The 26,185-nt window shown below is 35.6% G+C and overlaps 1 protein-coding gene across 4 annotated transcripts; it reads right to left on the bottom strand.

The window, feature by feature from the left end:
- On the bottom strand, positions 1-25,720 carry LOC111045357 (cellular tumor antigen p53). Of its 4 annotated transcripts, XM_039427299.1 has the most exons (10): positions 25,463-25,700; positions 19,799-19,870; positions 16,912-16,948; positions 12,463-12,637; positions 12,342-12,426; positions 12,041-12,278; positions 6,729-6,918; positions 5,143-5,374; positions 3,933-4,146; positions 1-1,784 (listed from the first exon to the last, which is right to left on the bottom strand). In XM_039427299.1, exons 2-10 carry the CDS (start codon positions 19,867-19,869, stop codon positions 1,608-1,610), a joined length of 1,419 nt encoding a protein of 472 aa, XP_039283233.1. In that variant the 5' UTR covers position 19,870; positions 25,463-25,700; the 3' UTR covers positions 1-1,607. The 4 variants fall into 4 exon arrangements, with proteins under 4 accessions (XP_039283233.1, XP_039283228.1, XP_039283239.1 ...); XM_039427294.1 differs by having other exon boundaries at positions 12,041-12,426; XM_039427305.1 differs by lacking the exon at positions 12,342-12,426 and having other exon boundaries at positions 12,041-12,318.
- Between the last annotated feature and the right edge of the window lie 465 nt (positions 25,721-26,185).

Here is a 26,185-nt window from a genome sequence, read left to right as displayed (position 1 = left end):
AATATTCTATTGAATATAGAAGTAAATATTCACGGATTCCATATGAAAATAACTGTCGCTAGAGGTCACTAAGGCTAGGCACACACCAGTTAGTCAAGACAAGACATGATCAGACACGTTTAGTCACAATATTTCACATTGTTGCTTATGACGAAACTCAAACTGATTAGTCATTGCAATTATACATGTCTTCATAAGCAACTATGTGAAGTATTGTGACTAAACGTGTCTGATCATGTATTGTCTTGTCTTGACTAACTAGTGTTCGCCTAGCCTAAGTTGCCAGAATAAATTTTCTCACTAAATTTTGTTCAATACAAGCATGGCACATTTCCGATTAGATTTGGTCAATAATAATTCTAATAATTCGGGTTTTCGTTACATTCATGTGTTTAAATTATATAATCATAGTTATATAGTCAGTCAATTTTATAATTTAGTTGAAATGCTTGATAGGAACCACTCTATCAATGTAGAAAAAAGACACAAAATGTACCTAGACATACAACAAATATGTTTGTGTACGAAAGCATACACAATTGTAAATATACAAATTAAACCTAATAACAAACGCAACCTATAACATTATACTAATTAAAACATTAAATATACATGCAATCATTAAAAATTAGCAGTACCGGAAGTACCCATGTCCCATGACCGGAAGTAATACGTAGGAGAGGAGCCTCACATAAAATTGAAATATTTTGGAGATAGATTACTATTTGATATGCCTAAACATGAATTTATAGGTTTTGAAAAAAAAGATGAATGAAATGCAGTAAATGCAGAAACTATGCAGTAAATCTACAAAACTATTGTCAGTCCAATAGTGCTCTACGGTGCTGAGACATGGAAGTTAGATAGAAGTGAGGAAGGGAACTTGATTGTCCTTAGAAAAATCTATGGACCTTTAAATGAGGGAGGAGAGTGGAGGAAGAAACACAACAGAGAATTCGAGACCTTTATAGGGAGCCAGATGAGTATGCGAGTTCAAGTGTAGAAGGATCAGATGGGTTGGGCATGTTTCGAGATGAAAAGAGGACAGCAATCTCAATCAAGTGTTGAAAAGAAATCCAGAAGGACGACGATCGAGAGGAAGACCACGACGGAAATGGTGGAGTCAAGTGAAGGCCGATATGGAGAGAATTGGAGCAACCGAGGAGGACGCGGAGAATCGAGAGAGGTGGAGGGGCTTTGTTAGAGCGGCTAAATATCTACTTAGATATGTATGGTCATGGCAGTAAATGAGTAAGTAAGTAAGTAAGTGCAGTAGCTTATATTCGTTTTTTGTAAGACTTTTTTGTATTTTGTTTTTGGCAAATGAATAAATTCATTCAATGAATTCAATAACAGTGCACAATACAATACATAACACAGGATTGCAATACAAATTTTACAAGTTTACTTCCAACATTAGTAAGTGAGTACTTCCAACATACACCGGCCAGGACAACTATAGTTACAATATAACACTTATGGGAATAAAAACCGTTGAAAAAATGGAATAACTATCGACTCAGGTTTATATTTGTAGCCATCGATCTACCTGGTATTCTTTTTTTTTTTTTGAATAAGAACCGTATGGAAATTAGAATAACTATCGACTAGTACTTAGTCTCAAATTTGCAACCATCAATCTGCTTGTTTTGACGCATGCCGGAAGCAATTTCTCGAAGTAAGGCGGTCGCGTGGTCGACTTTACTGCTGAGTTGGTCGAATTTCGCATGCAGCTTCTGCACTTCTTCCAATAGCAATCCTATTGCAGGCAATTGGCAAAGGTCCTGCAACCAAATTAAAAACGTGAAACATCTAATAAGAAATAGTTGAAAACGAAATTTAAAATCAAACTCTTCTCTCTTCTTTCACACCCATTGTCAAAGCTTCACTTCCATAGTTTGCAATGCTCCATAAATATGCTTTGAGCAACCGTTTTCTCACCTCTGGACTCAGTGCCGTTTGCACTTTGCCGTCTCTTCAAAAACGCCTTCTCTGATTGGTTCTCGTGAAATTAATCACGGTTAGAATTTAGCCAGCTGTTGTGGAACCGGGCCTCAATGTTTTTGCAGTCAATACCCTCTTTATTATTGAAATAATTCTTTGTCTTATTATTATTAAACGAAAATCCAAATTGAATGCTGTAAATCACCCCGAAGACGTCTGCTACTGCGAATATTGACAACAGGGTTAACAGCTAGATGGAAATTCGATGAGAGCTACTATCCAAAAATTATTTGCTAGCCCGGGAATCGAACCCGATACCTCCTAATTGCTATAGGCTAGTGACGTCCACGTTATACTGGCAGTGTTTGATTAGCAATGGTAATGCTATCAATGTCTATCATTCAACAAAGCGGAGAGTGCTATCTCTTTCTCGCTTTGCTCTGTTGCCAGATCGACTTTTAACAATGTAGATTAATAATCAATTAACAAAATATTTCAATTATGAAAATTCATTATGAAATTATTGAAAAAAATGATCCATTGCTTGATAAAATATAATTGAATATTTTAAAACGAGAATGAACAGTTAATATTTTATTAATATACCGGTATCAGTTACTCTCTATAGAAGGCATTGACAAGACAGAGGATCGGCAACGTTGTTCTGCTATTTTTCTCCACTGCCATTATAACGTGGACCTCACTATACAGCCGGGTCCTGTGGCTTTGTCTATTGGAGCTTCAAAGTATCTTTCCATAAGCAACAGATGCTCTTTTGTATCTTCTCAAAAGCAACGTGTTGCATCCGAAAGGATACACAAGAAGCTTTAATGTATCTTTCCATAAGCAATAGATGCTCTTTTGAATCTTTTCAAAAGCAACGTGTTGCATCAGAATAGATACAAAAGGAGTTTTAATGTATCTTTCCATAAGCAATAGATGCTCTTTTGTATCTTCTCAAAAGCAACGTGTTGCATCCGAGAAGATACACAAGGAGCTTTAATGTATCTTTCCATAAGCAATAGATGATCTTTTGTTTCTTCTCAAAAGCAACATGTTGCATCCAAAAAGATGCACAAGGAGCTTTTTGGAGTTACGTCCTTCTAGCACAACACAGACTATCAGCTGACATTCGTACAACATGCCTGAACAAATCAAATCAAGTTTTATTCAATGAATATCGGGGCACCGAGCTTCGCTCGTTATTTATTTATTGACTTTTCATAAACCGAACACAATTCTTTAAAATGATTGGGGAAGTACTAACAGGCACAACCCAAAACTGTGTATTTCTCGAATTTTGATTTATACACTATAAATAGTCCAGAAAATAGGTTATGTTCCATACACTTGAATTCAGGTTCAATTTTCTGTTCAAACATTTGAAAACAAAAAAAAATATAATTTAGATTATATACAAACCAAATTGAATAACAAAATAACACTCACTAATCACTTGAAATTGTCAAATAATGATCAACTTTGAAAATTATGATATACTCGAGTTTAGGAGGATTATCATGTCATGTCAACAAATCAGATTATGTTGATCAAATCGATTAAATTGTCTAGCTAGAAAAAATTTCTCGCTGATTGATTATGATTACACAGCTGGAAATAATTCTGTCTCTCTCCCACACAGGCACAAGCATCTTCTGTTATCGAGAGAAAACGAAATTATCATCTGTTTTCCAAGGATGAATTATCCTTTTAATGTCGTTCAGCAAGTTTTCCAAAGAATGAGACCTAGTGCAATCGAATCTTTATATCATAAACCTACTATGATCCAAATTTCGTGGAAATCGTTAGAGCCGTTTTCGAGATCCGTAAAACATAAATAACCAGATATATCAATACAGAAATTGCTCGCTTAATATAATAGGATATCACTTCATGACAAATTCCATTATACAAATGATATTACAGATCATTGAATACAATACTGTTTGCTTAAGAAAAATACAAGAAAGTGAATATTTTGTACCCACCTTGGTTGATTCGTTGAGAGCCATCAGCTTACTGCCGGCACCAGACTGATGCGTCAGCTTGCGTTTCTTAGCGTGCAGCGAATGCAGGGCTGACGCCTTGGTGTTGCCACCTCTCTCTCCGTCGCCCACCTCCCCGCTCTCCTCTCTGTCCTTGTCTCGCTTCGGACAACTGCAGATCTTGACCGGCACACGGGCTCGACCCACTACTTCTCCGCTGTTAATCACATAACGGGCAATTAATAGAGACAAAATAGATCCGTTTTCATTTTTCACGTATAAGAATTTAAGATTACGCAATAAGAGCCGGTTTCCAAGCTCGGGGTTTAGCTAAGTTCTAGACTTTAAACATCTGGAGTTAGAAAATTGGCTTTCCAAAACGTAGTCGTAGTCATTGTCATAGTCACGTTTGAATTAAATTTCGAAAAACTAGAAAATTGAACAAAAATAAAATAAAGAGAGAAATAGTGTGGAGTTTCAGATATTTTGAATTATTTAGGAATGTTTAATTTCGGAATATATTTCAGTTTTATATATTTTGAGTTTTTTTAGGAATTATATTTAAATATTTAGGGCCGGTTTCCGAGCACGGGATTTAGCTAAGTTCTAGACTTTAAACATATGGAGTCAGAAAATTGGCTTTCCAAAACGGGGCGGAGTCATAGCCCTCGTTCGAATTAAATTTCGAAAAACTGGAAAATTGAACAAAAAGTAAAGAGAAAATAGTGTAAAGTTTCAGCTATTTTGAATTATTTAGGATGTTTCATTTCGTCAAGGAAAAACGTTTCCAATATTATAGAAATGAGAAAATAAAGATTATAATAAAAAGTGCGACTACGCCCCGTTTTGGAAAGTCAATTTTCCGACTCCAGCTGTTTAAAGTCTAGAACTTAGCTAAATCTCAAGCTCGGAAACCGGCACTTAGTGTGAAAATGGACAACACCAGTTGGACAGGGCGTCTGCTCATGCCAGTTACATATATGTATGTAAATATAAAGTGTAAAAATGAACACTTGAAATGAAGTGTAAGAATGAATGAGGAGGATAACGAGGAGGTGGTGGTGGTGGTGGTGGAGGAGGAGGAGGAGGAGGAGAAGAATGAGGAGGGAGACGATGACAAGGAGGAGAAGGATGAGGACAATCTTTTTATAGATAGACTGCATGATTACTAATATAGATGAGTAAGAGTGGATTGTATTGTATGACGACTCACAACTGGCTCTCGAGCGTGAAGACCAACTGCACAGGTCGCCGACTCATGCCCGCTGCACAGGACGTCTTGCAGCCGAACTGGTAGGCGACCGGAGTGGTGTCCATCGGCACGAGCACACTGTGGCGGCCACTGGTGGTGTCGAACTCGTAGCGGGCCTGGGGGTGGTCGCTGGTCACCACGTGGCCGCATTGATCGAACGCAGAGCACTGGCATTGCAAGGGGTCCGCGTGTGCTGGCAAGTCATAGAAGCAGTTATTAAGTGCACCAAAAACATGTTGATATGGGGAGATCCACATTATAATTGATACAAAAGAATGCAATGTAGAGGATTAGAAGGAATTGACTAGAATAGAATAGAATAGAATAGAATGACTTCTTTATCTATCTATCTATCTATATATATATATAATATATATATATATATATATATATAATATATATATATATAATATATATATATATATATATATAAATTAATGTCTGTTTGTGTGTTTGTTTGTTCCCTATAGACTCAAAAACTACTTGACAGAACGGCATGAAACTTTGGGTATATGTTGTGTGAATATTGGGGATAGTTTCTAACCAGATATTTTAATAGGGGGACTAATAATAATTATTTATTAATCCATTTTACAGACCTATGTTTTCGAAATTCGGCTACCTATGATTTAGCATCTACAGTTACCAGCTGTATAATAAACACGTTACCCTGTGATAAATTGTGTACTGATATTAAAACGGTAGTTTGGAGTTGAAGTTAGTGTAGTTGATTTGTACCAGCTGTAGATAATCGTTCCTTAGAAGACCTATACAAATAATTATCACTCCCCTATCATTGAGAAACTGGAAAATATTGCAAAAAATTATTCATCTCATGAAATAGAGTTGTTCATATTGCATCCATTAATTACTGAAGAATGAGAGACTAAATTAAATTTTTCGAATTTAGCTTAGCTTATATTCATCCTAAAATGGAAGATGGAAAGAATATAGAGTTCTGTGTAATTCATCGTACATCGCATATTTCCTGGACCATCTATTGACAAACAACAACTATGAAAACATTCAATTCATCTTTGAAACACTGATTTAACCTATCTATTTTTTTTAATTCAACACTTTACTGATAGATATTAATACAAATAGATTGAGAAGAATATGTTTTCGGAATAATAAATGTTGCATGACTAAGCAGATAGGGAGTCCGTATTGAGATGTAATAATGAAAATATTGATTGTCAGATAAATTTCATGATTCACCAAATAAAGTAAAGTGTGACATGAGATACATTGACTTTTTGGGTAAGCTAGTTTCAAATAAAATGTCAAAGAAATTGTCTTAATGTGAAAATTCTTATTCTAGTATTCATCTATTTTTCCAATATATTAAGCGCCGAGCCACATGAAGCTTTCTTTGCCAGAGGCGTTTTTGCACTGGCGGCGGATGAGTTGGCAGGGCAGGAAGCACTCCGATTAGCTGATTATCAGCTGATCGGGTTGGCGTTCGGGAATCAGTAATTAGAGAGCTATAGACATAGTATCAGACATATATATCAGTATGCACTATAGACATGAGTAGCACTCACCCAGACGGTTCGGATCACACTTGAACACATGCAGCGTGCACCGGTTGACAGCCAGTGTGGCGTGGTCTGGGTCAGAGTAGACTAGCAGAGTGCGCACACTCAGTCCCTTCACGTCCACTCTGTTCAGTCTGAACTGCATCAGGAGCACCTTGTCTATATCTATGTAGATCTTCTGCAGCTTCGAAGAGTACTGTAACAAGCACAGATATATATCACATCAATAACATTGTATTTTGAATTTATTTATTTGCCAAAACAAATATAAAAAAGCTTTTAAAAGATAAGATAATGTTTCCGGTTTCAAAGTCTCAAACAGATCTAATACATAAATAATCAACATCTTCATTACTATTTTAGTTATTAGATATTATTATATTAGATTCGTTCAATTAAGGATTGTCCTTCCTATCTATCAATTAAGAATGGTATTGTTGGCACTGATAGTCAATTATCTGCTATGGTATTGTATCCTGGGGAAGTTGTGGGAGTTCAATTTTGCAACCTCTCATAATTCTTTATAAAGAATAATAAAAATATGTTTAAAGAGACCCATAAGATATCCAACCGAAGTATGTATAGAGAATTGGCGTTTTTAGTGTTGATACCCTATTTGAAATAAATCTTTTGAAGTTTGTGTATTTAAGACGTTCAGAGTTTCCAGTTATGGATGAACATGTATATTCCGCTCGTCGAAATCTTGCTAATAAATTAAAAGAACCCTTCACAAGAAGTAGAGTGGCCTCCTTACATGCTTTGTAAGGGACCACGACTTTTCAATAAACTGCAATCGGATATATCAGATGCACCCAGTTACAATTTGTTTAAGAATAGACTAATCGCTTCTATGAAGAAAAACGTTTAATAGAGGTGTAATATTATTTACATTTTTTTTTTGCTGTCTTCATTCAAATGTAATTATGTTAAAGATTCATAATCCCATCTAGCACACTGATTATTGTATAAAATTACTTTATTGTTTGATACCTCAAAATTGTTATCGTATTATAATTAAGTTGACTCAACTAGAGAGCGAGACATCCCCAACACAGGTTTAGCCTAAAGAGGGATGCACTGTGGTTTTTTCTGTTACATGCTTAATATTATTATCTATGTTCAATTATTATGCTTAAGGTATGTATTTGTATTACCAATTGTAATGTTCAACCATTATGTTTAATGTATGTATTTGTATTACCAATTATTGTAAAAATGCAGTGAAAAAAACGAGTTATTATTATTATTATAGATACTAGCTGGCCCGGCGAACTTCGTACCGCCAAATAGTTTAATGCATCTCATGACAAACTTTAGCTGGAGCTAAACCTGAGGAGGCGCAATGCGGAATTTTATTTATATAGATGATTTTCCACACTGCAAAATAAATTATTTACTAAAAATTAATTAATTCTGAACACCGGAGACAGCACAATTATTCGGAACAAAGCAATATCTTTAGAGCATTAAAGTCTTTAACCTGAGGTCGCACTGCTGGATGGTTACACATAGAACAGTCATTTTGTTTTTAGTCGAGGCGTTTAGAATAAAATACATGGGCGGTTATGGAGCAGCACACACTCTTGTCTACTATCTACCGACGGCTGTTGGATGACGCAACGATTATAACAGCTGATTTTTATTTCTGTGTGTGACCAGCTCACAAATCTTCTCTCATAAGGATTACTTGTAAACTTTAAAGGACAGCAGGAAAGCGTCCTGAAGTCGGATTATGAATTTGATAGGCCATAACCTGGTCCTGAACATAACGAACACAACTAAAAAAAAAAACATCAAATTCGGTGCACACATAAAAAAGTTATTGAATGTCAAAATTTGAGGCTCGATTTTTATTTATATAGATTAGATTTAGTGCCGGTTTCCAAGCTCGGGATTTAGCTAAGTTCTAGACTTTAAACATCTGGAGTCAGAAAATCGGCTTCCCGATACAGGTCGAAAAAGAACGACACCGACCGGCTAGAAGCATTTGAGATGTGGGCTTATAGAAGAATTCTCAGAATAAGCTGGACTAGCAGAACAACCAACAAGGAAGTATTAAGAAGAATGGGAAAGGACAGAGAAATCATGATCACCATCAAAATCAGGAAACTGCAATACCTGGGTCATGTAATGAGAGGAGAGAGATATACACTTTTGCAAAACATCATACAAGGAAAGATACAAGGCAAAAGATATATAGGAAGAAGACGGATCTCCTGGTTAAATAACTTGAGACAGTGGTACAACAGTAGTTCCATTGATCTGTTCAGGGCGGTTGCCTCAAAAATCAAAATTGCCATGTTGATAGCCAACCTTCTTAAAGGAGACGGCACATAAAGAAGAAGGAAAGATACATTTTCAAGATGTTCGATGTTTTTGAACGTCAACTGTCTATAGTTTATAGTCAACTGTCTACTAACGTTGATGGAAAGATACATTTTCAAGATGTTCGATGTTTTTGAACGGTAGTTGACCGAGCGAAGTGAGGTTTAAGATTCAAGTCGACGGTTTGGAATTTCTCTTAATGTTTAAATGTTTGAACATTTAAATGTTTATATGTTGCGCATTTACGGCGAAACGCGGTAATAGATTTTCATGAAATTTGACAGGTATGTTCCTTTTTAAATTGCGCGTCGATGTATATACAAGGTTTTGGAAATTTGGCATTTCAAGGATAATATAAAAGGAAAAAGGAGCCTCCTTCAGACAAGTGATTACACAGATGTGTGGAGAAGCAAGTCTATGGCTGTATTTCCATGAGGTCTATAGTTTCAATTAGGTACTTGTGGATGAGAATACTGCGTGAGGTCTTCTGTTCACAGAACTACTAGTATTATAGTCCACTAGACAGATGAATAATTCTATAGTCTGATTTTTACTCTAATATTGGCGTATGAAGGAGGCTCCTTTTTCCTTTTATATTATCCTTGAAATGCAAAATTTCCAAAAACCTTGTATATACATCGACGCGCAATTTAAAAAGGAACATACCTGTCAAATTTCATGAAAATCTATTACCGAAAATCTATTCTTGAAAAGCGAAATTTCCAAAATCCTTGTATATAAATCGACGCGCAATTTAAAAAGGAACATACTTGTCAAATTTCATGAAAATCTATTACCGCGTTTCGCCGTAAATGCGCACATATAAACATTAAGAGAAATGCCAAACCGTCCACTTGAATCTTAGACCTCACTTCGCTCGGTCAATTAAATTTAGTGCCGGTTTCCGAGTTCGGGATTTAGCTAAGCTCTAGATTTTAAACAGCTGGAGTCAGAAAATAGGCTTCCGATACAGATCGCAGTTATTATGATAATCTTTATTTTTTCATTTCTATAATTGGAAACTTTTTCCCTTGACGAAATGAAACATTCCTAAATAATTCAAAATCGCTGAAACTTTACACTATTTTCATTTTATTTTATTTTGAGTTCAATTTTCTAGTTTTTCGAAATTAAATTTAAACGTGGACTGCGACTGCGCCCCGTTTCGGAAATCCAATTTTCTGACTTCAGCTGTTTAAAGTCTAGAGCTTGGCTAAATCCCGAGCTCGGAGACCGGCCCTAAGAAAATGCTTTCAGTTTCAACATAGAGAAACAATAGTGTAAGTAGATATCCCATGGTATAGGGCGTTTATGTCGCAACTTACTGTTATCTCAAGCCGATTACTGTCGATTAGTACTGTTTTGTTGGGATGAGAATGTATGAACGGCACAATATGAGAGACTACCAGCGTCACACAGCTCCACGAGAAAGAACTACGTGGACTATCGGCTTGAGATAACAGTAAAACTGCTACATGAACGCCCTATACGATGAGATATCTACTTATGCTATTTTTCCCTATGGTTTCAATGCCTCAAACAGATCAATACATAACTAATCAACATTTCAATACATTTTCCCCTGATTTCCAACATATGATTTAGTTTATTTTCTTGCTGGTTATTGATTATATCAAAAATAAGATCATGTAAAAAAATAAATACATTATTATTGAACGAAAATCCAAATTAAATGCTGTAAATCACCCCGAAGACTTCTGCTTCTGCAAATATAGACAACAGGGTAAACAGCTAGATGGAAATTCGATGAGCGCTACTATTCAAAAATTATTTGTCAGCACGGGAATCGAACCCGGTACTTCCTAATTGCCAGTCAGTGTAAGGGTAAGCATTCCTGACCGGCAATTAGGAGGTACCGGGTTCGATTCCCAGGCTGGCAAATAATTTTTGAATAGTAGCGCTCGTCGAATTTCCATCTAGCTGTTTATCCTGTTGTCAATATTTGGAGTGGCAGAAGTCTTCGGGGTGATTTACATAATTTAATTTGGATTTTCGTTTAATAATAATTATTAATTGAGTAGCATTTAATCATTGGTTGCGTTCAAAGTCACTGATCGGTGAGTGAACGATGAGACCGGTGCGTGAACGTAGCTCTGAACGAGGCACTGTTTGGTCTAACTCAAAGACATTGAAGATGCATAGAATGAAAGAACTGAGAAAACGCAAAAAAAACACTTATTTTTGGCGTATCTTTGACGTTATTGCAAGTTCCTTCTAGCACAACATTAATACACCCTAGTTGAGCTTCTTTATTAAATTTGATCATTTTCTGTTCATTTGTTCTCGATAAAGCTGAGAAATCGAAAAAAAACGCTGGAAAAACGCAGATTTTGGGCGTATCATTGGCATTATTTCAAATTCCTTCTAGCAAAACATTATTACACCCCAGCTGAGCTTCTGTAGTAAATTTGAACATTTTCTGTTCATTTGTTCTCGATAAAGCTGAGAAAGCGCAAAAAAAACGCAGATTTTGGGCGTATCTTTGACGTTATTGCATTCCTTCTAACACAACATTATTACACCCTAGCTGAGCTTCTGTACTAAATTTGAAAATTTGTTGTTCATTTGTTCTCGATAAATTTGAGAAAACGCTAAAAAACGCTGGAAAACCGCAGATTTTGGGCGTATTTTTGACGTTATTGCAAATTCCTTCTAACACTACATTATAACACCCTAGCTGAGCTTCTGTACTAAATTTGAAAATTTCCTGTTCATTTGTTCTCGATAAAGCTGGATAAACGCAGATTTTGGGCGTATCTTTGGAAATTTTTCCAAATCCGTTCTTAGTGCGTCTCTAAAGGGTCAACTGAACATACCTACCAAATTTGAACGTTTTTGGTCCGGTAGATTTTTAGTTCTGCGAGTGAGTGAGTTAGTCAGTCAGTCAGTCAGTGAGTGAGTGCCATTTCGCTTTTATATATAAAGATACAGTATTAGAAATAAAGATAATTGAAAGTTGACTTTATACTCACAACCCAAGCATGACGTCCGTTGAGTGTGTTGGCCACGTTCACTTGGAAATCGTAGACGCCCGGTTGGATGGTCAAACAGGGCCTCAGACCAGTGGGAGAGGTGTGCTCTGAAGGGGTGGTGTCGTGGTAAGGAGGGGCACGCACCATTTCTCCCCCACTCCCCGAAATAATTCCCACCTTGCTGTCATCACTTGGCGCCGGCTCCGACATCAAATGGTTTAATTGTGGTTGATCGCCGGTCAGATGTTGTTGGGCAAATTGTTGATCGTTGCTCAAATGTTGTTGATCGTCGGCCAAATGTTGTTGGGCAAACTGTTGATCGTTGCTCAAATGTTGTTGATCGTCGGCCAAATGTTGTTGGGCAAACTGTTGATCGTTGCTCAAATGTTGTTGATCGTCGGTCAAATGTTGTTGGGCAAAATGTTGTTCGCCGTCTATCTGTTGTTGCTGCATTTGTTGATCGCTAGTTAAATGTTGTTGGACAAACTGTTGATCGTCGGTCAAATGTTGTTGCTGCATCTGATGTTGTTCGCCGGCCATCTGTTGTTGGCGAAGCAACTGTTGTTGATGTGCTGAGCTGTATAGATCAACGTACTCCTAGAAAATATGGTAATGACAATACATTAGCACTCTTCAAACGTACATTATGAATCTTCAAATGATTATGTATTCAACGCAAGTATACAAAAGGAATTGTAGTTGAGAATATTGTAGATAACAAATAGTGAGTAGGTCTTTGATTTTGTATTCAAATAAGTGAAATATTTCTAAAGTTTTTAATTATGAAGCAGCGTGTGATTACATAACCTTAACTTTTGGACAACATTAAAAATTCGACTGAGTCATTGTAAATATTGTAAAACCGTTCCATAATTGAATAAAAACACACATATGTTGTCAAATTCTACACAGTTTTATTCGGTACACGACCATGGTTTCGTGACCACACCGGTCACATTTTCAAGTTGACTAGAGCTAAAAGGTTATCAAACATCATATTGTTGGTTATGTATTCTATGCTATGATATGGTAAACAAACTATCAGCGCATGTGCAGAGAAGCAAGCAGACTACAATAATTGACCAATGCGAGCTCAGATAATTGGAACTGTTCCAGGTCGGACAATTTACCACACTTCGACTGTGGGGCAGAAAGTTGGAACTGGAACAGGTTTCTGGAACAGAATCTGTCAAAATTCCTCCCATGGAACGCGGAACTTTTTACTGGGTAAATAATTTACTTTTGATGGAAGAGTGGAGGTGTGCAGGAAGCTGTTATTGAATTTGTTTCAAATTTCTGAAAAACGTATACGACATGCTTTCATTTTTCATTTGCAATACTCATTCCTTAAATATAGTGGAAAACTTTTGTTTTCTATGCAATCTAAGGGCTTCAGAAATATGAATCTATGCAAGAAGGGTGGCTTCAAGCCTTTCTAATTCTGATTGTTATTGAGTATTCACATGAACAAGAACAATACAATAATTATAATGATTAAAAAGTTAAAATTTCAATTTAATTCAGGGTGAAACCCAAAATAAGAAGTTTTGGGTAAGAAAAAAGTTCTAAGGATTTGAAAACTTTGTAACTCGTTTTCTCAAAATGAAGGTTTGCTTCCTAACGCCCTTCTTGCATAGAGCTCCTCATATTGTGAATCGGACAATTTACCACATTCCATGTACACAGAACGGGCCCAATGTTTACCTTAACCTTTTAGCTTTAGTCAACTTGAAAATGTGACAGGTGTGGTCACGAAACCATGATCGTGTACCGAATAAAACTGTGCAGAATTTGACAACATATGTGTGTTTTTATTCAATTTCGACAACATTAAAATTTTATCAAAATTTTTTGGAGAGAAATAGTACAGGCCCAGCCTAGTTTTTCCTCCAATGTCATAATTTATTGTATTATGATTATAGTGTTTTATTCAATGAATGAATGTTTACTCTATAGTGAAGTCCATATTATAATGACAGTATAGCCTGGTTTTGATTAGTAGAGTTAGTGGTAGAAAACCCTAGGCAAGTACTAACTATCTTGTGAATTCTTCCAATGGAAACGTTCATGATAGAGTACTAGTTTTTAGTAGAGTAGAGTGGGATTGTACTCTTCCACTTGCCTTCCCCTACCATCACTTCTCATTCTACTCTACCACTACTATGCTAATGAAAACAGTCTCGAACCAGTAGAGTGGAGTAGTGCCGTAAGCTATCAAGTTTAAGAAGTATTGATATTTATTAAAAATTATTAATTTATTTCAAAGTGTTAATAAGTGTTAATTTACTAGTAGTTCTGTGAACAGTCGACCTCACGCAGTATTCACAGCCACAAGTACCTGATTGAAACTATAGACCTTATGGAAATACAGCAATAGACTGGCTTCTCCACACATCTGTGTAATCACTTGTCAGCTGATTTATGATGAATAATTCTATAGTCTGATTTTTACTCTAATATTGGCGTATGAAGGAGGCTCCTTTTCCTTTTATATTATCCTTGAAATGCAAAATTTCCAAAAAACCTTCTATATACGTCGACGCGTAATTGAAAAAGGAACATACCTGTCAAATTACATGAAAATCTATTACCGCGTTTCGCCATAAATGCGCAACATATAAACATTTAAACATTAAGAGAAATTCCAAACCGTCGACTTGAATCTTAGATCTCACTTCGCTCGGTCAATTAAAAAGTATTGACATTTTAAGGTTAGTTCTGTTCACTAGACAACACACTCTACCTACTATTCTCAATTGTAGTGAAAGCCTTAGACCAGTTATAGAATAGACAGGGCCCATTGTATATTCATACTGAAAGTCGATGAAGCCAACATCTACTGCCATATCGCCAAATCGTGACGTCAGCATCAGATAGAAAACTTTTCTGTAGTTTGTTTACATTGTTTTCCATAGCAGATTGTTTCTTTTTCAGCGGGAGCGCAGCGAGAGTTTACCATTTTAATGAATAATAATTTACATCCTCCTGAAACAGACACAATTTGAAAGTTTTCTATCCGATGATGACGTCACGATTTGGTGATATGTCAGTAGATGTTGGCTTCAGAGGCTAGACTTCCCAGCGTGTCTATTCTATAACTGGTCTAAGGTGAAAACAACCAAGTTACTCGACCAAGTAAGTAGAGTAGAATTAGTATGCCAGTTACACGACCACTAACTCTACTAGTGAAAACCAGGCTTATCTGTCAACATTGATGTTGCTATCCTTGTCTATCATTCGACAAAGCAGATAGCGCTATCCTTTTCCAGCTTCGCAACATAACAAAATCTTTGTTTAATAATAAAAAAATGATCAACAAATTCTATTATTGAAATCTATCATTAAATTTACTTAAAATTTGCATTTTTGTTTGGACTAGTAAGAAGAACATTTCAAAAGTATTCATCCCTAACATTTGTGTTTAAAAGTTGCCCCGGTAGTTGAGAAGTTGCATTTTTCATTTTTTGCAATCATGATTATATCTTGAGAAACAATGCTTTCCGCCGACATGACTGTCATAAAATGGAGCTTGATAAATTTCCTACAAGGTTTTTTAGTAGAGCTTTGTCATTTAATAGTTTTCGAGATAGCCCATCTTCTATTGAAAGTGTGACATTTTTTAAGAAACAGTTTTTCTTCCTACGTTGTGCATTTTCAGTGCTCCAACTATTCATCGAAAAAATATACTTATAATCCTATACTATTAAACGAGCAATTTCTGTTTAGATGTTTATATGTTTGTATTTCACCGGATCTCGAAAACGGCTCTAACGATTCTCACGAAATTCAGATCATAGTAGTTTTATAATATAAAAATTCCATTGCACTAGGTTTCATCCCTGGGAAAACTCGCTGAAGGGCATTAAAAGGATAATTATTATTCATCCTTGGAAAAACAGCTGATAATAATTATTCCGTCGTCTGTTGATGATGGAAGTGAGTGAGCGAGTTCATGTGTGTGGGACTGTGTGAAAATTATTACTCAGCTGTTGAACTCTTGTAAACATTCAATCAGGTACTTAGTGCCGGTTACAAAAAAGCCAGGATATTTTCAATCCTGATTAATTCCAGTAGATCCATCTTTTTGAAACGGTCTTCTCTGATTTGGTTCACGTGAAATAAATCAGGATTAAAATTTAACCGGCTTTTGTGCAACCGGGCCTTTGTGAGTGAAATTTTTGCAATCCTCTGGGAATTAATCTCAATTTACTGTGATTAGATAGAACATTTCTGTATGAACTATGAATGTTATTATAATTTCTTCTTTCGTGATAAATGTTTTATGCTTTTGTACTCCAGGGTAAAACTCGGTCTCCGATATTTATTATTATACGATCCGAAGTGAACGCTGTAAAAATACTTACAGGCCTATACTGAATAATATACAATACAAATATACGAATCTTATAATTTTAGATAATTAAATTCTCCTCAATTTGATGTATTATTTCACTGTAGTGAGGTCCACGTTATAATGGCAGTATTCGATCAACTTTGTTGTTGCTATCCTTGTCTATCATTCGACAAAGCAGATAGCGCTATCCTTTTCTAGCTCCACAACATTGCCAGATCGGTTTTTTAAAGTGTATAAATTTTATTAACAAGATATACTATCTCTATTATGAAAATTTATCATTGAATCATTGAAGAATATATTTTCTTGACGAATAAAATGTGATTGATTATTTTTAACAAGAATGATCAGTTAATATTACATGAGATACACCAGTATAAGCTGTCTTCTATTGAAGGCAGTGGCAAGACATAGAATCGGCAACACTCTTCTCTTTTCTTTCTTTACTACCATTGTAACGTGGACCTAACAATAGTAAGATATGAATATTGAAGTCTAGTATATATATTCTACTCACATTTCCTTGTAGGAACAAATACGGCTGACTGGAGTTTCTGTAAATAGAAAAAAAATATATTAATCTTCAAAAATTTCAATGTAAAATAGTAAATGGTTCTATTTTGAAAGGATTGGGTATTATCATAGATAAACAATAGCATAAGTAGATATCCCATGGTATAGGGCGTTTATGTCACAACTTTCACTGTTATCTCAAGCCTATAGTCCACGTAGTTCTTTCACGTGAAGCTTTATGACGCTGGTAGTTTCTCATATTGGGCCGTTCATACACTCTTACCCGGTCAAAACAGTGAAAATCGACAATAATCGATAGTAATAGGCTTGAGATAACAGTAAAAGTTGCGACATAAACGCCCTATACCATGGGATATCTACTTACGCTATTGTTTCTCTATGGTATTATATTAGCTATAGTAGGGTCCACGTTATAATGGCAATGTTTGTTTAGCAATGGTATTGCTATCCTTGTCTATCATTCAACAAAGCGGATAGCGCTCTCTAGTTCTCGCTTTGCTCTGTTGCCAGATCGTCTTTTAACAATGTAGAATTAATAAATAGTTAACAAAATATTTCATCTTAACTATGAAAATTCATTATGAAATTATTGAAAAATATAATTTATTGCTTAATAAAAATATAATTGATCATTTTAAACGAGAATGAACAGTTAATATTACATCAATAAACCTGTATCAGCTACCGTCTATAGAAGGCATTGACAAGACTGAGGGTCGGCAAAGTTGTTCTCCTATCTTTGTCCACTGCCATTATAACGTGGACCTCACTATAGGTATATATTATATTAGATAGCCTACTTATGTTTTGTCACAGCAATTAGGAAATTCTATGTTTGATTGCCAAAAAAGCGGGTTCAATTGAAATTTAGGATTAGCTAAATCAAGGGATCCAGGGTAAGATAACTTAATTGAGGAAAAAACTGTAAGTTAAACCTGGTTTAGACAACCGAACATAATTATATCCTATCATTTGAAATTATATGAAGAAACGTTAACAACATTTTTCCCACGCTAGACCTCATCAACTTACATAGAGTACCATATTTAGTATATGACTTCCTTTCATTCTTAGCTCTGTTATCATTCACCTCATTGTTATTCTTAATTTATTCTCAGCATATAATTCACATCATTCTTGGAATGTTATTTGTAATTTCTTGTTTCCCCTCTTATTATTTTCTCATATTGTAAATGGTTTCTAGTATATAAGTCTCTAGTATTCAGTATATTTAGTTTCTCATAATTTTTTTTCTTCACTAATATGAAATAGTTTTTCACTTGTTTCTTTCTCTCAATTTTCAATTTCTTTGTAAAGTGATTATTGTAATTTTTTTTTTGATTAGGGAGCAATTTTGGGGTTTTCCCGTATGCTCCCATATTGTTGTAAATAAATAAACATAATTTAAATGAGTTTCATAAGTTTAGCACAGTAACTTAGAATAATGAATCGTTTGAGAATGTATTTCATTTACAAATGTTAATCATGCATTTATTTTACATGGAAAACTTTGAGTAATACATTGATCCGATTCAGGAAAATAATTGTAAGATGTCAATAGCTTACTCTATTTATTTAAAAAGCCAATTAACATCAATTCTTATTTATTATAGTATAAAGCTCACTCAAAAACTGAAACTGAAATTGCAATTTGAAAAAGTGAGTAGCTTAGTCTTTGAAAATTTACGACATAAACGTCGTAATCTATAATATAATAAAGGAAAGAAATGGCTTATACCATAGCCACCTCTAATACAAGGCCCCGGCCTACGATATTGCAACGTCGCAGTATAGGCCTAGAATCTAATACATGATTGGTGGAAAAGATCAGCTGGTATTTTTTTAAATCTTAGGCCTACACTGCGACGTTGCAATATCGTAGGCCGGAGCCTTGTATTAGAGGTGGCTATGCTTATACACGTACGGGATAGGAAATTCACTAATGACGCATCATCACGTCTGAACTACTGGACTGATTAACTTGACGTTTTGCATAGTGATTCTTAATTTACCGAGGATGGTTATAGGTCTATTTTAAATTATTCAAGATTTCATTTGTATGAGAATAGCATAAGAGAATGGAATTTTGTTTTTTCTTGATATTGTAATGTAAAATTTTTTTTTCATTCTTTTCATCCCACTGACCACCTATGAAAGGGGTATAAGGATTTGTCAATTATAATCCAAGTCGTCAATCTTTGCATTCTATAATGCAAAAAGAATTCCACACTGAATAAGGACAAACCTGCAACAACTCCTCCCTCACCTTAATTCTGAACTTTTCACCTGTAAGAGCATTTATGCGTGTTGGCAATGAATTATAAAGCCGAATTCCTGCACTCTTTACCCCTCTCATACATACCAGTTCGATGAATGTGGTCTCTGAGGTTTTGTCTATATCTGGTATTGTATGAGTGGAACAACTCTCCTGTATTGAACCTATCTTTATTCCTATCAATAAAACAAAGAGCCTCTAAAATATACACCTGGTAGTGGGAGAATCTTTAACTCTTTGAAATAATCTCTACAACTTGCTCTAAGCAGATTATAAAATCTAATTATGTTATTAATATTACGATGTATATTAGTATCTTATGCTATCCACCATCCCTCATCACAAGCTTTGCTTAAAGAGGGATGCAACAATATTATTTAGAATATGATATTTTATGTAATATTCATTATTTTATAAAGAATTTATATTTTATGTTTATAAGTATGAATTGTATATTAATTTTTTGTTGACATTAATAAATTGAATTGAATTTTAGTAGGTCAAGTTTTTAATTAGACCATTCCGGAGCAAGGATTACCTACAAGTCTGTAATAAAATTGAAATAGAAAAACTTAAATTTGACAGTTTTACTTACAAGTCACTCATAATATAGTTCAACTCTCCCTCATTTATTATCTCACTTTCTTGACTGTTCATCAACTCCATCCTGTGAAAAGAAGAATAAATTCATTATGAATAAATTTATCTATACATTGATAGATACAATATAATTCTCAACTATGAATGATTGGGAAAGGAACAACAGGCTTAAAGCCCAAAACTGTTCCTCTCCGAAATCAGGTTATCTATATAATAAGAGAGAGTAGGTATGTGTTTGTTCGTTTGTTCGCATCAAAACATGTCAACTTGTGGATTGCATACCGGAAAAACGGGAATGATTTAGATCTCCAAATTTTGAACATAGATTCTAAAAATATCAATCTCGTGCACCTGGAAGCCCAAATTTCAATTTTCCTTCTAGATTTTTCAGAATTAATGTTCAAATTCATCTATGCTACCGTAGGCTACATGAAGTTTCATAGCCCAAAGTGTGTCTATTTATGAGCAGGTTATAAGACTACCATTTACGAACGTCTATGTAGCGCAGCGGTAAAAGGCCTCCTTACGGAGCGATGGTTCCTCGGTTCGAATCCCCGAGGCTTCCCATTTTTTTGTTCTTAATTTTTTCCCTCGAAACGTATTATATCAATTATTTTTTGAAGGAATTGTTTTCATTACTATTGAACTTGGATTTTATCAAATAATTATTTTTAATGTAAAATTTTGCCACCAGTACAAATGAATTGGACATAGTCTTCATGCTGTAGGCATATAATTGAATTTCATAAGAAAAACATGAATAGATCACAATAAAATAAGAAATAATTTATATTCTTCAGTTATAATGTACTATCAGACACGAATTCCAGTGAAACGAGTATTTTAGGTATTTTGTTTGGAATGGGAAAACAAAAGGCTGCCTGATTCAAATTGTGGAGGATCCTAATCGAACTAAAATTGATTGATGTATTGGAAAAAACAATATGATTCTGTGAGGTTTCCAAGTATTATGTATTCTTCAGTTTTCTATACTATAATAAAGGAAAGAACTGGCTTATACACGTAAGGAATAGGGAATTATGTTTGACGCATCATCATGTCTGAATATACTCAACTGATTAATTTGAAATTTTGCATATAGACTCATCATTAACCGAGGATGGTTATAGGTCTATTTTCAAATTTCGATTTTTATTACGTCAAGTTTTCATTTTGCAGTTTAAAATAGACCCTTGCGAAGCACGGGTTACCTACTAGTTAAATAATAAATGTTTATTTCCCAAAAAAACTAAAACTACTTCATCAATTACAGAAAATATTACATAAATTACAACCTACAATAGTTGGTTACAAAAATTCTTATAATGTGTCCTCTACTTGTTTAGTTTTTTCTGTGTTGTAATTGACCTACTCCACTATGGGGCGTATCATGTTCTAGAGTAGGTTTTGTTTGTTTTTTTTTGTGCGGATTATTGATTAGACATTCGAACAATATAGAACTCAGCTATCAAAAATGTGTACTTTTTTGTCTGGGGTTATGGGGAACAGTATAAAAGCGGTACTCCGCTCGTATAGATTTCTACAAGAAAGAGGTTTTCCCCGAAATTCCGTCGCGTCTATTCCGCCCGTATAATTGGAGGGTAAAGGTATGATCACAATAGATACATAGCCTATGTTTGCGCAAGTACGCGCGTGCATAAAATATACTTTACTTTTATTTTTCATCACAATTATTAGACAGCATTAAGGGAGCAGCGATCCCGCAGTATATGACACGTCAAAGTTTAATCTAATATCTACCATCCTTCATATTTCAACACTACAGATTCCACATAACATTATTCAACAAGGAAGTCTGCTAACCTGTACGGACACAATACAATAAAGAATTCCCTGAGTGTTTTTTGTACTCCATCAAGCCATCAATTTCTCTTATGTGAGATGGGATTGAATTAAATATTTTCATTCCCATATAAAACGGGCCACTCTCCAGCAGGCTAAAGCAAAGACCTTAAAGATGCATAGACTCACATACAGCGCTAGTGTCGTACTTGGAATTGAAATCCGCCATTGAGGGGGCAACCCATAAGATTATTACATACCAATGCCACCAATGCCTTTGTGATCTATTGTATTACAAATATATATAGATATTAATAATACTCGTGCTAAAATACCCCAATGGCGGCCTTCAATTTCAAGTAAGAGCTATCATTGGGAAGGCATAGGCATTGTGGGTCTATATCTCTTTGAGGTCTTTGGGCTAAAGCACTGGCCACACCAACGTCTGCTAGAGGTAGCGAGCTCGCTCCCGCGGTGGTAGTTCAGGCCACACCAAAAAACGTCCGCTAGCGGTAGTTTGGTTTTGATGAGTGTGGTTCTCTAGTAGTGGGGGAAGGCCGGCAACGACAGCGCTGTACTTTGTCTCGTAATACTGTAGATACTAGTAGCTAGTAGCAGAAGTTAAAATCCCATAATATTGGTCGCTTCCTTACTTCTACAATTAGGCTCTTCATTGAAAATGAATGTATTATTGGAAGACAACACGAAATGACAACAGCTCAATTTCAACTCCAACACAAAATGTTGCGTCGCTGTAGGCATGCGAATGACTCATTGTCACGTGTGAGTCTCGGTATCCTGCGCATGCTCTACCGAAGGCGAACTTTTAAAACTCGCTTTCCATGTTATTGAATTGTGCAGGCAGGCCAGACCGAGCTCGCTACCTCGGCGGTAGTACCACCAGCAGACGTTTCAAAAGTTCGCCTGGCACGGCGAAGTGAAACTACCGCCGAGGTACTCCCTCTGCGGGAGCGAGCTCGGTGTGGCCTGCTCAATTTAATAACATGGAAAGCGAGTTTTTTAACTACGTTACCGCCGCGGGAGCGAGTTTGGCGTAGCCTGCGCCACAGTATGTGGAGTGGGTAAACAAGACCTCTAAATCTTGTATTATGAATCAAGAATCAAGAATTTTATTGGCCATAAAACAACATTACAAAAATGTAAGCAATAGGCTTCGTCAATAATAAGTAAAATATCACAAGTTGGACTATAAAACGAACAAATTTACAAATACACATTGAAATATTATAGTAAAATAACACGAGTTGGACTATAGAAACGAACAAAATTACACTATACATTGAAATATTCGAGGTACTCATTGACAGAATAGAAAGCTTCAGACTTGAGCCATTTATCAACATAAATACAAAACGTTTTCAATGGTAACTTCTTAACATTATCTGGTAATAAATTAAACATGCGAATTTGTAGGTACTTATGACTTTTTAGAGTTTTAGTCAATCTAACTGCAGGTCTAGTTATATCGTCCCTATGTCTAGTATAATGTGAATGTATAGAAATATTTTTATCAAAATTAGACAGATTTTTCTTTACTGAGATTAAATTATAATATATATACAGACAAGGCAAGGTCATAATTTTGTGTTCTACAAAAATTCCTCTACAAGATTCATTGTATTTCATACCAAATATAACTCTAAGTGCTTTCTTTTGCCATATAAATGCTTTTTTTGAAGAGATGAGTTGCCCCACAGTTTTACTCCATAAATCAAGTGTGAATGGAAGAGACCAAAGTAAATCATTTTAATTACATCAAGGTTTACACAATATTTCAGTCTACGTAAGAGAAATGTTACTCTAGAAAGCTTTTTACATAAATTCACTAGGTGATACTCCCAGCTGAGTTTACTATCTAAGTACATTCCTAGTAACTTTACAGGCTTGAAAACATCATCATTCAGATTCAGGTTACCAGTACTTACATTGTTGAGAGAAAATATTATTTGTTCTGTTTTGCTCTCATTTACCTTAAGTAAGTTGGCATTGAACCATACCTTAGACTCATCCATAGCCCTTCCAAGAGTATCCTGAACAGTATGGGGATGACTCAACTGGTTATCCTCATACATCCGTCTATTTTTAAAAACTCAACCAGCAAGTGCACCCTTCAGTGTTAGTGTTTCTGAGAGATTAAGGGTATGATCACATTGGATGCACGTACTTGCACGCGAGACCATGCATTACCATGCGTGCAGATGAGAAACAAAATCTTGAAAGAGCAATAGAAACCCTCACACTGAACGCTTACACTTGCTGGTGGCGTTCAGTGTGAGCAGCTACATACAAATCACGTGTTTATTTGGCTCTTTCCAGATTTTGTTTCTCATCTGCACGCGTGGTCATACATGGCCTGGCGTGCACTCGTACATGAGTGCATCTAAAGGTGCGTACAGATATAAGCGCCGCGAACATGAGCAATTCACTTTTAATCAGCTGATGCCAAGCTTTTTATATCTGTATCTTACCGTTTCTGTAAAAATACAGATATAGTCAGCTGATTATAAGTGAACTGCTCATGTTCGCGGCGCGTATATCTGTACGCACCTCAATGTGAACATACCCTAATACCGCATCCACATATTGGCCCAACGTCGACCAGCGCCAATGTGTGGATTGATGGTTTCCCAGCGCTGACCTTCTGGGCTGACAAACCACCCATCCAAACTATCGTCCGAGAGATATTACTTTTTACAAGGCTCTCTCTCGAAGACAGAGAGATCCGATGCTCTTTCCTTCACCAATCACTCCCACAACCTAACAGAATTCACCCTACTTTTGTGCGCACCATGCTTACTCCTCGACTCCACTAATCTGTCCATGCTGCAAACTGTGGAAGAGAAAATCGGTTTCCCCTCTTCATGTTAGAAGTAGTATCTCTCGGACTATTACAACCAATGCGTGCTGTTTAGTCGTCTTCTCTTGTGTTTTGTGTGGGCTAATTGAGTTGTAATTTTTGAATTGATTTTCTGTGAATCGTTACTTTTTTATTGTTTTATAGTTCATATTGTGTTCCTTCTAGTTTATTTTTTCAACCTTTAACTTCATTTTTAATTTGCCACCTTGAATGCGGCGTTCCGTGTAGCGAGCGCTTGCCAACGTTGGCTACCGCTGGCCTTGATTGGGCTTGCAATGTAGATAGAAAGACCAACGCGGCCAAGCTTATCAGGCTGGGCCAAGTGTCGACTAGGCAAAAGGGTGTGATCACGCCGGATGCGTATATGTGCAAGTGCACGCTTGGTTATGCATAACCAAGCGCGCAGATGAGAAACAAAGTATGGAAACTTGCACAAATGTGCATCCGATGTAATCATACCCTAGGGCACAGCTAACGTTCTCCAGCAAGGTAGGTACAAAACATTTTTTCAAATGATTAAGTTAACCTATTTTTTAATTGACAAAGCCAGTTTTGTTAGTGAAGATTCTCATGAATAGAAATGTACAATGAATTTGAATCTCAAAATGTGCAGTTCTTCTACTTGTGGACTAAACTTGGAACAACAAATTAGCTAAGCAAAACTAACTTACTTTCCATCCTACAGTGGATAGCCTGAATCTACATAAGCCACTTTTCTCACTTCATAGTGGATAGGTAACTACACTGTGTTTAATTATTTAGTTTGAAGAAAGAAGCAATGACTCAATACCAAAATAGAATGAAAAAACCAAGCAATGAACTTAACGGGACTTCACAATAATTCAAAACACATGTGAGTTATAATAAAAGCCTTTTTCTATTTTTATAAGAAATACTATGAACAAAACAATAAAATTATTAGTTAGTTCTATTAAATCTCAATAATAAACAATAATTTACTTAAATCATTGAACGTACCTGAAACGTTTCTGATGTAACCCTCCAACAGGTAGTTCTCAGTCAACCGTTACCAAAAAAACTGAAGAAATTATTTGAAATTTCAATAAAAATATGATTGATAATGCAACAGAAATACTCTTCGAACATAAATTCAACCGATGACTGGACCATCCAAAGGTGCAAAACAGAATAAAGTGTAAGAATTTCAAAGAATCAGGATGGTCTGCAAATCGGCTTTACAAACACAACCAAACCAAAAGCAAAAAGCCAATGTCCTCTCTCGGGGCAATGCTTTGTTTGTTGTGACCACTGTTTCACATCCACGGAAGGGTGGTATCGACCACTATTTTATCGAACGACACAGCATTAGATATTTTTATCGATAGCTGTCCTACCTTGACTACAACTCTCATCATTCTCATCTGCTCGTTTCCTTCAACCCTCAAATGATGATGTTAAATGCAGGTGACTCAATCTGAAATTGTGTACTAATTCTACTCAGAATTCTTCCGAATTGCTACTATATAGAAAATAGAAATGGAACAGTGAATTTTAAAGCTGGAGCTATCGATAAAATAAGATCGAGATTTGACAGTGTCGGTCGATAGATTAGTATTCGACAAGGAGGATCGATCCTCCTTGGTATTCCATACCACTTGACTGTGGATGTGAAAAAAATTTCACTTTTTGATAGAAAAAATATAAATAATGAATTACATATTTTTCCCTTTTATATTTTTA

This window comes from Nilaparvata lugens, chromosome 1 (genome assembly GCF_014356525.2).
Source record: "Nilaparvata lugens isolate BPH chromosome 1, ASM1435652v1, whole genome shotgun sequence".
Taxonomy (NCBI): Eukaryota; Metazoa; Arthropoda; class Insecta; order Hemiptera; family Delphacidae; genus Nilaparvata; species Nilaparvata lugens.
Note: the sequence above shows the minus strand (reverse complement) of the source record. Positions and strands in the feature narration are given on the sequence as shown.

Coding starts and splice junctions, on each gene's coding strand:
- LOC111045357 (XM_039427291.1), bottom strand. CDS start 19,869: ATGGAGTTGATGAACAGTCAAGAAAGTGAGATAATAAATGAGGGAGAG. Junction 6,919..12,040: donor ACGGACGTCATGCTTGGGTT/GTGAGTATAAAG, acceptor TGCTTGTTACAG/TACTCTTCGAAGCTGCAGAA. Junction 4,147..5,142: donor TTCACGCTCGAGAGCCAGTT/GTGAGTCGTCAT, acceptor TGTGATTAACAG/CGGAGAAGTAGTGGGTCGAG.